At 42.2% G+C, this 10,747-nt stretch overlaps 3 protein-coding genes across 3 annotated transcripts; 1 reads left to right on the top strand and 2 right to left on the bottom strand.

Moving 5' to 3' along the window:
* Positions 1 to 1,782: 1,782 nt before the first annotated feature.
* Positions 1,783 to 5,773, bottom strand: LOC115633994 (palmitoyltransferase Hip14). Its single transcript, XM_030531516.1, has 4 exons — positions 4,967 to 5,773; positions 4,231 to 4,905; positions 3,892 to 4,171; positions 1,783 to 3,695 (listed from the first exon to the last, which is right to left on the bottom strand). Exons 1-4 carry the CDS (start codon positions 5,528 to 5,530, stop codon positions 3,301 to 3,303), a joined length of 1,914 nt encoding a protein of 637 aa, XP_030387376.1. The 5' UTR covers positions 5,531 to 5,773; the 3' UTR covers positions 1,783 to 3,300.
* A 183-nt stretch (positions 5,774 to 5,956) lies between these two features.
* On the top strand, positions 5,957 to 9,455 carry LOC115623339 (DNA polymerase delta catalytic subunit). The gene is made up of 2 exons (XM_030517615.1): positions 5,957 to 6,094; positions 6,152 to 9,455. Exons 1-2 carry the CDS (start codon positions 6,039 to 6,041, stop codon positions 9,366 to 9,368), a joined length of 3,273 nt encoding a protein of 1,090 aa, XP_030373475.1. The 5' UTR covers positions 5,957 to 6,038; the 3' UTR covers positions 9,369 to 9,455.
* On the bottom strand, positions 9,385 to 10,462 carry LOC115623345 (ADP-ribosylation factor-like protein 1). The gene is made up of 3 exons (XM_030517628.1): positions 10,332 to 10,462; positions 10,001 to 10,217; positions 9,385 to 9,928 (listed from the first exon to the last, which is right to left on the bottom strand). Exons 1-3 carry the CDS (start codon positions 10,333 to 10,335, stop codon positions 9,607 to 9,609), a joined length of 543 nt encoding a protein of 180 aa, XP_030373488.1. The 5' UTR covers positions 10,336 to 10,462; the 3' UTR covers positions 9,385 to 9,606.
* Between the last annotated feature and the right edge of the window lie 285 nt (positions 10,463 to 10,747).

The following is a 10,747-nucleotide window of genomic DNA, read 5'->3' on the forward strand; positions in this document are numbered from 1 at the left end:
TACGGAAACAAGCTTGATAGATATGTTTGGATAGAATGCTCCAAATAAACCCATACTTGTACTCTTTGGAGCCAAAGAGATAACGTCCAGCTGCCCAATTCGAATATACACCAAAATCCCCAAACGCCCAGTGCCTGCACGGCTGCTTCTTTGCTATTTTTAACTTTGTATATTATATTTTTTGCAATTAATTACGAAATCACCTAAATTGTTCAGTTAAATGACTTTCTTTTTCTTTCAAATTGTTGCAAATATCAGCGCGTTGAAAACGCACAATATTTTCATACGTTCTTTTTGTTTTGTTTTTTTGCAAGAATGCAGATACATTTTTACAAAAGCAAATAATATATGTAATTCGAAAAGCATAAGATCATCATATTGGATATCATTTACACCGCTGCTAAAGACGATAAGAAACCAATACAAGAATTAAAAGAGAATAATAATAATAATTTAAGTATAAAATACAATAACGTATTTGAATAACATTTATTTAAATGTTTTACTTTTAATAAGCAAACCAAGAAACAAGAACTTAATTTATCATAATTGAAAAAAGAATTATATTTTTAAAACGAGCCTATAATTGTAAATCACACATTAAATCTACAAATATTATGTCATCAAACAATAAAAGAAAACAGAAAATTAATTCGAACCAAACATTTTTAGACAATAAGCAACCTAATTATTCTTTTTTTTCCTCCCCAACAGCTGCAATTCACTAATTAGTTTAAGCAAAACAGTTGTGGGCAAGCATAAGTAGCCGACGCCCACATACTTCAGAAAATCAAGAAATCAGCCGAAGGCCCCTATACATTGCCAGTAGATTTAATCCAAAATGTTTGCTAAAAGTTGTAAAAATATCAAATTGCGTAAGAATGCTCTAAATACTTGGGTAAGTATGTGAATAATCACTGCTTTTTGTGGTTAATGGTTGTATAGAAAAAAAATTAGACGAGTGGCCTAGGCTATTTCGAAAACAGCAGTTTAGGAAATGTGGGTTGAAAAAATAAAGTACCAATCTCTATAAAGTTGAAACCATAGCCAATTATGTGTTTACAAAACTATCTCAAGACCGTCTTAGTTTATATGAAAAAAATTAATCTATAAGTTCCGGTATAAGCCAACACATGCTATCAGATGAATCATCCTCAAAAAAATATCCGGATTTACTTTGACGAGTGATTTTGTCAAAAATTGGCCTGACAGTACACTCCCCTGTAAATAATATTACAACATTAGACAAGCTATGGAGCCTGTTTGCCCCACTTTAGAGCTCGAATTTTCCATGTATTTACAAAACTATCGCAAGACCGTCTTAGTTTATATGAAAAAAATTAATCTATAAGTTCCGGTATAAGCCAACACATGCTATCAGATGAACCATCCTCAAAAAGCTATCCGGATTTACGTTGACGAGGGATTTTGTGAAAAGTTGGCCTCCTCTGTAAATAAAATTAAAACATCGTAAACATGCTTAGGAGCCTGTTTTCCCCACCTTGGAGCTCGAAAAGCGCCCACCTACCCTGTGAAAGGATACTTGAATCAAAATTTCAGCTTTCTAGCTCTTACCGTTTGCGCTGTGCGTTGATGACCAATCAGTCAGGGCAAACTGTTATATATATAGTATATATAGATAGCCTGATGAATTGCTCAGTAAATGAACATATTATAATATCTTCAGAAAATGATAGCTTATTTGTCTTGCCTTGTCCATCTTTAAGATATTGGTCTTAATTTTCATTTTATAATAAAGTCAGTAATGTGATGTTGATTGGATTATTTTTTTAATTCGGAATAAAGTTCTCTTTTTATTATTTGGTAATTTTAACGCACAATACATACACCATCAAAATTCATTCTCTTTACATACATACTAATTAATACATACATAAGTAATTTGTTTGTCTTCAACTTAGTCGCTAAAATAGGGATTTAGCAATGAATTTTTAGGCCACTTTAATTGCCTTTCTGTCGATTTTCTTATAGTCTTATAGAAGCTTGATATCAAGTAACAATACATTGGTGCAAAAAAATATTTTTAAAAAGTAAGCAAATAACTCGTAGCAAATCGCACATTCCGAACAGTTTGCAACAAAAGCATTTTACACAGAGGTTATACGTGTCTATTTGTATTTGTATAATCTAAACTATATAAAAATACATCGAAAAGTTGTTGAGTTGAGTTCGGTTTTGGTTTTTGTTAGTTGAAATTGTAGTAATTGTATTTATTGTGGTTTAAAGTTAAATGCATTTAAGTAACGTGTTACAATTACAAACGATTTCTCTTAGCTTCGTGTTGTTCGCAGGCTGCCTTTTGTTTGTTGGCAATTGGAAATAGTTGATAAGTATTCTCATAATTACAATAACTACATATGTATGTTGGTATATATATGTATTTGTATGTATATTGTTTAATTAACGACTTTTTTGTTGCACTATAACGTTTTACTTAAATGATTGCTGACTAGACTAGTGCGCACTGAATCGGCATGTATATTCATATCTATGTATATATATTTGTTAAAATTAGCTTTTTAAAGTATGAAAACATTTCGTTTCTGTGGTAATGTTATGTTGCCATATTTAAGTGTTCGTATTGCTGCTCCGCATCGGTCTTAAAATATATATTTAAGCAATTTGTAATTGAAATTTTTCAATTTTCAAACACGCATTTAAGTATCGATTCACTTCTGTGCGCTTAACACCTGAAATTTTTGTATTGTGTGCATAATGTATTCCCTATTGCACAATTTCACTTGGTTTTTTTCTTCGCTGTTTTTGTTCTGTTTTTTTCATTCTCGTGCAATTATTTATTCAAACAGTTTGTTCGGTGTTTACGTAATTTGTTTGGTATTATAATTACTTTTAAGTTTAAAGCGGAAAAAACTGTCAACTTATGACCAAGAAGGATTTACGAAATATTCAAAAAATGTACAGTTTTAATTACAGTAATGCATACGTAAATGTATTGTGCATTGATACACTCATATGTCTATATATGTATATGGGTGGTACGTATTTGTACCCACTCGATCCGATATCGGTCAGCGACGACGCTCTCGTTCTAAGTTGTTGTTCTCTGGTGTTATTACTACTCACAGATTCTACAACAGATAGGCAACTGAACATTTAAACTGAGTTTGCAGCGCATGCCAATTACAATTAAAAATTATAATACGTGGATTGAAAGCTAATACGGCGCATCATCATCTAAAGCATTTTTCTCACACACGATAAACGTTAAACGTGCGCTATGGGCGTTCGAAGCGTCTTCGCATCCCGATAAGACTTGTCCTACACGTATTGATGATCACCTGCCATTCCATCGGGGCAGTCGGCATGCAGCAGCGGCTCCTTTTCGATAGTCTGATGCACCTGCACATCATATTCATAGTAGTTCATCCAATCGACGCGCTTCGGTTCAAGCAGGCCAAAGCAGTTGCACTCGAAGAAATCGACCAGATTTAACAGAGGACCGCGTGTAAAGGGACTGTGGCCGCCTTTGGCCTGGAAATGGCGATACCTTCCGCGATTCATACGCTCGTTGGTGGTCATGCCCAGGCAAACCACTTGATAGGTTTGACAGATGGTCAGCAGGATAACCCAGGACATGTGTAGCAAGGCGTTACCCATAACCCAACCGACCCAGGCATTGCAGTTGCCAATGGCACGCATGGCCGAAATGAAATCTGTGAAAGGGTGAAATAACAGATTAAGTGGACAAATAATAAATAATAATAGAGCATGATTATGAAAGGCATAACCAGCATTCATATATGTATATAAAAAAAAAAACAAATGTTAGGATAGCTTGAGAATAATTTTTGCTACCATTTTAAAGCATACCAAGCTAAAATTAAAAAGGCTGAAGACGCTGATGCTTACCATCGAAGTGCACATTACACTGGTTGACATAATATTTGGAGCCGCCGTACAACATCCAGGCGCACATAATGAGCAGCATCCACAGAAAGCCCATAAAGTAGCTGTGATTTTTGAGACCAATGCAGTTTCCTACCCAGGGACAATGGTGATCAAAGCGTGCCACACAACGATCGCACACGGAGCAGTGTTTGGAGCGAAGAGGTCGTCGCACTAGGCAGCCCGAGCAAAAGGAGGCTGGCTCAAAGCCAATGCCCCCACGTTCAGACAATTCTATGATAGTCTGTAATAAAAACAATTTCGAATTAATGTGAATGAATTCTCATTTATTATTTGACTCACCTTAAATCGCTGCTCCCTTGTGGGCCGAATGATGCCAGGATCGCCTTTCCACGATTTGACAAAGCACACCCAAAGTGCCAGAGAACAGATCAGGAAGCACACTGTGGCTGTCATTGAGACAGCCTCGTCAATGTAGAGCAGCCAGGTAACATAGAACCAGGCCTTGGTAGCCAAATAGACACTCAACGGCAACAAGGCCATCAAATGCTCGTCAAATAACATTTTTCCAATGGTGTGAAAAACTGCATACAGACAGCCAAGCAGGAAAAACTTGATGATGTAGAGGGTGTTAATTGTGAAGACAATTCCGGCCAGATAAAATGCGGTAAATGGGCAGGCTACCATTGACCACCAGCGCAAGCGTTTGTCGTGACGCAGTTTGGAGACGAGTGAGCGCCGTTGCTGGGACGTTAGGGCTGCCTCCCTAACCCGATCCATGACCTTAGCACCGATCCAAATAGCACCAGTCTGGGCCTCCATCATAGAGAGCGGTGTTTCGCCACGCAAATTGGGCACATCAAGAGAGGCCTTCGACTTAAGCACCAGTGTGGATATAGCGGTGGAGTTGCGCGCCAAAATGGCCCAATGAAGCGCAGTGTTGCCGTGCGTATAATCTACCATGGCGGGATTAGCGCCCAGTGTGAGCAGCAGACGAACAGGATCCAACGCGCATACCTGCAATACACATAGGTATAAGAAATGAAAAATAATACAAAAAAAATATGTCTAATCTCACCTTCCATGCTGCCCACATAAGCGCCGTCATTCCTCCGCGATCCTGTAAGTCTGGATCGACACCCTTGGCTATGAAATAAGCCACTAAAGCCGTGTGCGCGAATTGCGCAGCTATGTGTATGCAGGAGCAGCCCTCAGCATCCCGAATGCGGGGATCGGCACCGGCACCCATCAGCAGCACTACAGCGCCCAGATGACCTTGTCGTGTTGCCCAATGCAGCGGCGTGGCATTTAGCTCGCCACCAACAGCGTCAACTGTAGCACCCTTCTCCAGAAAGTAGCGTATAATGTCGCGCCTGTTGTTGATAGCCGCCCAATGCAGCAGTGTGACCGTCTCACTGTCCGGCTGATTCACATCCCAGCCAGACTCGACCAGCTCGCGTACACGCGCTATGGCGCCATACTGTGTAGCCTTAACGATATCGAAGCCACTATAATCGGGCTCCACGGGTGCGGTGGGTGGTTGTTGGGCGATAAGGGCTGCCTGCCTTTCTTTATCATACTGATTGCCCGTTCCAGGCACACACGCGCCCGTGGTGGCGGCATTGCAAGCGCTTTGGTACATTTTTAAGCTGTTTTACGCTACTATTTGTGACACTTTGAATTGTGATTCACTTCCACTTTGATGGTGATGTTCGCTCGTAACATCCCTCAACAGCACCACCCCCGAAAGAAGTTCACTGAATCTTACTTAACATTTTGTTGTAATCCTTGCAGCGATTTGGACGCGGACTAGGGAAATAATATATGCGCACCTGACATTTAAATATATACACAGAATCTATAAATTTAATGCGTTTTACGACATACAATTTCTGCCCTGCGAATTAGTATGTGAAAACACCTTGCCACCTTCATGCGAGGCACGCAAGTTGCCAGCTGGTTTTGCTTTGAATTATCACCAAGTTGCCAGTTTTCTGGTTTGACACCGTGGTGGCAGCACTTTACAACTATTTGCTATTTTCCCGCGTTTGTTGGCGTATATTTCGCATTTGTGTTGGGAGCTTAACATGTTGATCGTGGTTCTTTGTTTATAATACATACTATATTTATTGAATATTTTTACTTGGAACATGGATAACAAACGTAAATTCAACGGTAATGCTAATGGAAAGTCTAAAAAGCCGAGGTAACTGATAGCGACCTTGATAATAGTATTCTATTGTTAATTAATTGGGTCTTGCAGAAATTTTGACGACGACGATGAAATGGGCGGTGGGTTTGAAGCCGAATTAGCAGCTTTCGAACCCAACGATGAGCTTGAGCAAACGCTGCTCATTGGCGATGGACCCGAAAACCAACAGACCAGTGAAAGATGGTCGCGTGCGCCACCACCAGAGCTAAATCCTGAGGAGGACAAACTAGTGTTTCAGCAATTGGATGTGGAAAATTATCTGGGACAACCGTTGCCGGGCATGCCAGGCGCCCAATTGGGTCCGGTGCCGGTAGTGCGCATGTTTGGCGTGACCATGGAGGGAAACTCGGTGTGTTGTCATGTGCATGGGTTCTGTCCCTATTTTTATTTAGCTGCGCCGCGAAACTTTGAAAAACGGCATTGCTATGAGTTGCAGGAGGCCTTAGACAAGAAGGTCTTGGCCGATATGCGCAGCAATAAGGACAATGTACAGGAGGCCGTACTGGCAGTGGAGCTGGTAGAACGCCTCAATATACATGGTTATATGGGAGATGAAAAGCAAAGCTATATAAAGATCACATTGACTCTGCCGCGCTTTGTCGCCGCTGCTTCACGTCTGCTGAAGAAGGAGATCATTATGTCGTCTTTTGATTTCCAAGACTGTCGTGCCTTTGAGAACAACATTGACTTTGACATACGGTTCATGGTGGATAGGGACGTTGTGGGCTGCAATTGGATAGAGCTGCCGCCTGGTACTTGGCGTCGGCGTGGACGCAATTCGAAACTTTTGCCTGAGTCTCGCTGCCAAATAGAAGTTGATGTGGCCTACGATCAATTCATATCGCACGAACCCGAGGGCGAGTGGTCCAAGGTTGCTCCATTTCGTATACTATCGTTTGACATTGAATGCGCCGGCCGCAAAGGCATATTTCCGGAGGCCAAAATGGATCCAGTAATACAAATAGCCAATATGGTGATGCGACAGGGAGAATCAGAGCCTTTTATAAGAAATGTTTTCACATTGAAACAATGCGCCCCTATACTTGGCAGTCAGGTGCTGTGTCACGCACAGGAGACCCAATTGCTTGACAAATGGTCGGATTTTGTGCGCGAGGTGGATCCGGATATTTTGACAGGCTACAACATAAACAACTTCGACATACCCTACCTAATTAATCGAGCAGCTCATTTAAAAGTCAAAAACTTTGAATATCTGGGCAGAATTAAGAACATACGCTCGGTAATTAAGGAGCAAGTGCTTCAGTCGAAACAGATGGGCCGGCGCGAGAACCAGTATGTAAATTTTGAGGGCCGTGTTCCTTTTGATTTGCTTTTTGTTCTGCTGCGCGATTATAAATTGCGTTCGTACACCCTTAACGCGGTCAGTTACAATTTCCTGCAGGAGCAGAAAGAGGATGTGCATCACAGCATCATTACGGATCTACAAAATGGCGATGAACAGACGCGTCGTCGTCTGGCAATGTACTGTCTAAAGGACGCCTATCTGCCCCTACGTTTGTTAGGGAAACTCATGGCCATAGTTAACTACATGGAAATGGCCAGAGTAACGGGTGTGCCGCTCGAGTCGCTGCTTACACGTGGCCAGCAAATCAAGGTGCTCAGTCAGCTTTTGCGCAAAGCAAAAACCAAGGGATTCATCATGCCTTCGTACACGTCGCAAGGATCGGAGGAACAATATGAGGGTGCTACGGTTATTGAACCAAAACGCGGCTACTATGCTGATCCCATATCGACTCTCGACTTCGCCTCACTATATCCCAGTATTATGATGGCGCACAATCTATGCTACACCACGCTTCTGTTACCGGGCGCTCGGGATAAGCTATCGCTACGTGATGACCAAGTGGAGCGTACCCCGGCCAATAATAGCTTTGTGAAAGCAGAGGTGCGACGTGGGCTGCTCCCAGAGATCTTGGAATCACTGCTGGCAGCGCGTAAGCGAGCCAAGAACGATCTCAAGGTGGAAAAGGATCCCTTCAAGCGCCAAGTCTTGGATGGCAGACAGCTGGCCCTAAAGATATCGGCCAATTCAGTTTATGGCTTCACCGGTGCTCAAGTGGGTAAGCTGCCCTGTCTGGAAATATCGGGCAGTGTGACTGCCTATGGACGTACCATGATTGAAATGACAAAGAATGAGGTCGAATCCCATTACACCCGTGCCAATGGGTATGAGAACGATGCAGTTGTCATTTACGGCGACACCGACTCTGTGATGGTTAATTTCGGCGTCAAGGCCTTGGAGCGGAGCATGGAATTGGGGCGTGAAGCGGCGGATCTGGTCAGCTCGAAGTTTGTGCGACCTATTAAGCTAGAATTCGAAAAGGTCTACTATCCATATCTGCTGATCAACAAAAAACGCTATGCCGGCCTCTATTTCACACGCCCGGATAAATATGACAAAATGGACTGCAAAGGTATTGAAACGGTGCGACGCGACAATTCGCCACTGGTTGCCAATCTGATGAACTCATGTCTGCAGAAACTGCTAATAGAGCGCGACCCGGATGGGGCAGTGGACTATGCCAAGCAGGTCATTGCCGATCTACTTTGCAATCGCATTGACATATCACAGCTTGTCATTACCAAGGAACTGGCCAAAACAGACTACGCTGCTAAGCAGGCGCACGTGGAGTTGGCCAGCAAAATGAAAAAACGTGACCCGGGCACAGCACCTAAGTTGGGGGATCGTGTGCCTTATGTGATATGTGCCGCGGCAAAGAATACACCGGCTTACCAAAAGGCAGAGGATCCTTTATATGTGTTGGAGAACAGTGTGCCCATTGACGCCAACTACTATTTGGAGCAGCAGCTGTCGAAACCACTTTTGCGCATATTCGAGCCTATTCTGGGTGATAAAGCGGAATCAGTACTTCTCAAGGGCGCTCACACACTCACTCGCACTGTGGTGACATCCAAAATTGGGGGCTTGGCAGGATTTATGACTAAAAAAGCTTCATGCCTTGGCTGCAAGTCTCTGATGCCCAAGGGCTATGAACAAGCCTGCCTCTGTCCGCACTGTGAGCCCAAAATGAGCGAACTTTACCAGAAGGAGGTCAGCGCCAAGCGTAGCATGGAGGAGGCTTTTGCACGTCTGTGGACCGAATGTCAAAGATGTCAAGGGTCTCTGCATGAGGAAGTCATTTGCTCTAATAGAGATTGCCCCATTTTTTACATGCGACAGAAGGTCCGCATGGAGTTAGACACACAGGAGAAACGCGTCCGTCGGTTTGGGCTACCGGAATGGTAAAATATACATAAAGGTACACGTTTGCTTGAATTCTTTTGTTTTTTTTACCTATAATTTAAAAATTATATTACTAGAAATTATTACAAAGTTTTGCAGATGTTGATTTCGTTATTTTGCGCAATTTAAAAGCGGGTAGGAAAAATTCTCTTGCAACACGCGCGACACATTGGACAATTTTTTACATGGGGGCTAAGGGTTGGATAGGTATGAGGAAAGGCAGTTGTCGCTTGAGCGCTGACTATTTGCGGCTCTGTAAAGTATTGGACAGCCAATCCATAGCTTGATCTAGGCCCTCACCCTTGGTGGCGGATGTTTTGAATATTTGAAACGTGCGATTTTTAAGGTTCTCTAGACCTAGCGCGTGATGTACTTCGGCCACTGTCATGCAGCCCTCCATGTCCTGTTTGTTGGCAAGCACAACGAGTATCGCTCCGGCCAGCTCCTCCTCCCGCAGCATATACAGCAGTTCATCCTTTGAAATGCCAATACGGTCCCGATCCGCCGAGTCGACCACGTATATAATGGCGTCTGTATTGCTGTAGTAGCAGCGCCAATAAGGTCTGCAAATAGTAAAGCACACGATAACAATAAAAGTGATCTGCTATTAGCACGCATATTTTCACAAAGCTCACCTAATACTAGTCTGTCCTCCCAAGTCCCAGACTTGGAATTTTAAGTTTTTATATGTAACCTGTTCCACGTTAAATCCGATCGTCGGTATCGTGGTGACAACCTCACCCACTTGCAATCTGTAGAGTATAGTGGTTTTACCGGCGCCGTCCAGGCCCAGTATTAAAATGCGCATCTCTCTTGAACCGAGCAGACCACGAAAATAACTGAGCACCCCACCTGCAAAGTTGGGTGGATTTGTAGTATTTTTTATGACATTGATAGCAGATAGATGAATAAGCGGACGATTGGATAGCCGGTGGGACTGTCTCCTATAAGCCTATAGTTACCTACCCATGATTTAAGCTTAAATGCTGTGTGGTATGCGCCTCTAAATGCGATTTGTAAACCTAACTTATTTTATTTCGTTCGAATAGCTCTCTTGTTTTCACTTTTTTCAGTAAATATGACAGAATATGTTCTGCTGCTTCTTCTTATTGCGCTGACCATTCATAGTCAGCGTATCATGACGTGTCATGGCATACGTTCAGCACGAAACAATGAACATGTTGTAACAATGATAAACAAATAAGTAGTATTTTAAAACACGCTGTTTAATTAAAATTGTGTTAAATAACTTTTTTTTTTAAATTAAAAAATAAATTTTGTTTGCATATGTATTTTATCATCGACAGTTGACTGCTGAACGCATCCCAACCGGCTCAAGTGTTGCCACCCTTTTTAATTTGTTATAGAGAGACATCCGCCAT

The sequence above is a fragment of the Scaptodrosophila lebanonensis genome, unplaced genomic scaffold (assembly GCF_003285725.1).
Source record: "Scaptodrosophila lebanonensis strain 11010-0011.00,11010-0021.00 unplaced genomic scaffold, SlebRS2 tig00000001-arrow-pilon, whole genome shotgun sequence".
In the NCBI taxonomy this organism is placed as follows: Eukaryota; Metazoa; Arthropoda; class Insecta; order Diptera; family Drosophilidae; genus Scaptodrosophila; species Scaptodrosophila lebanonensis.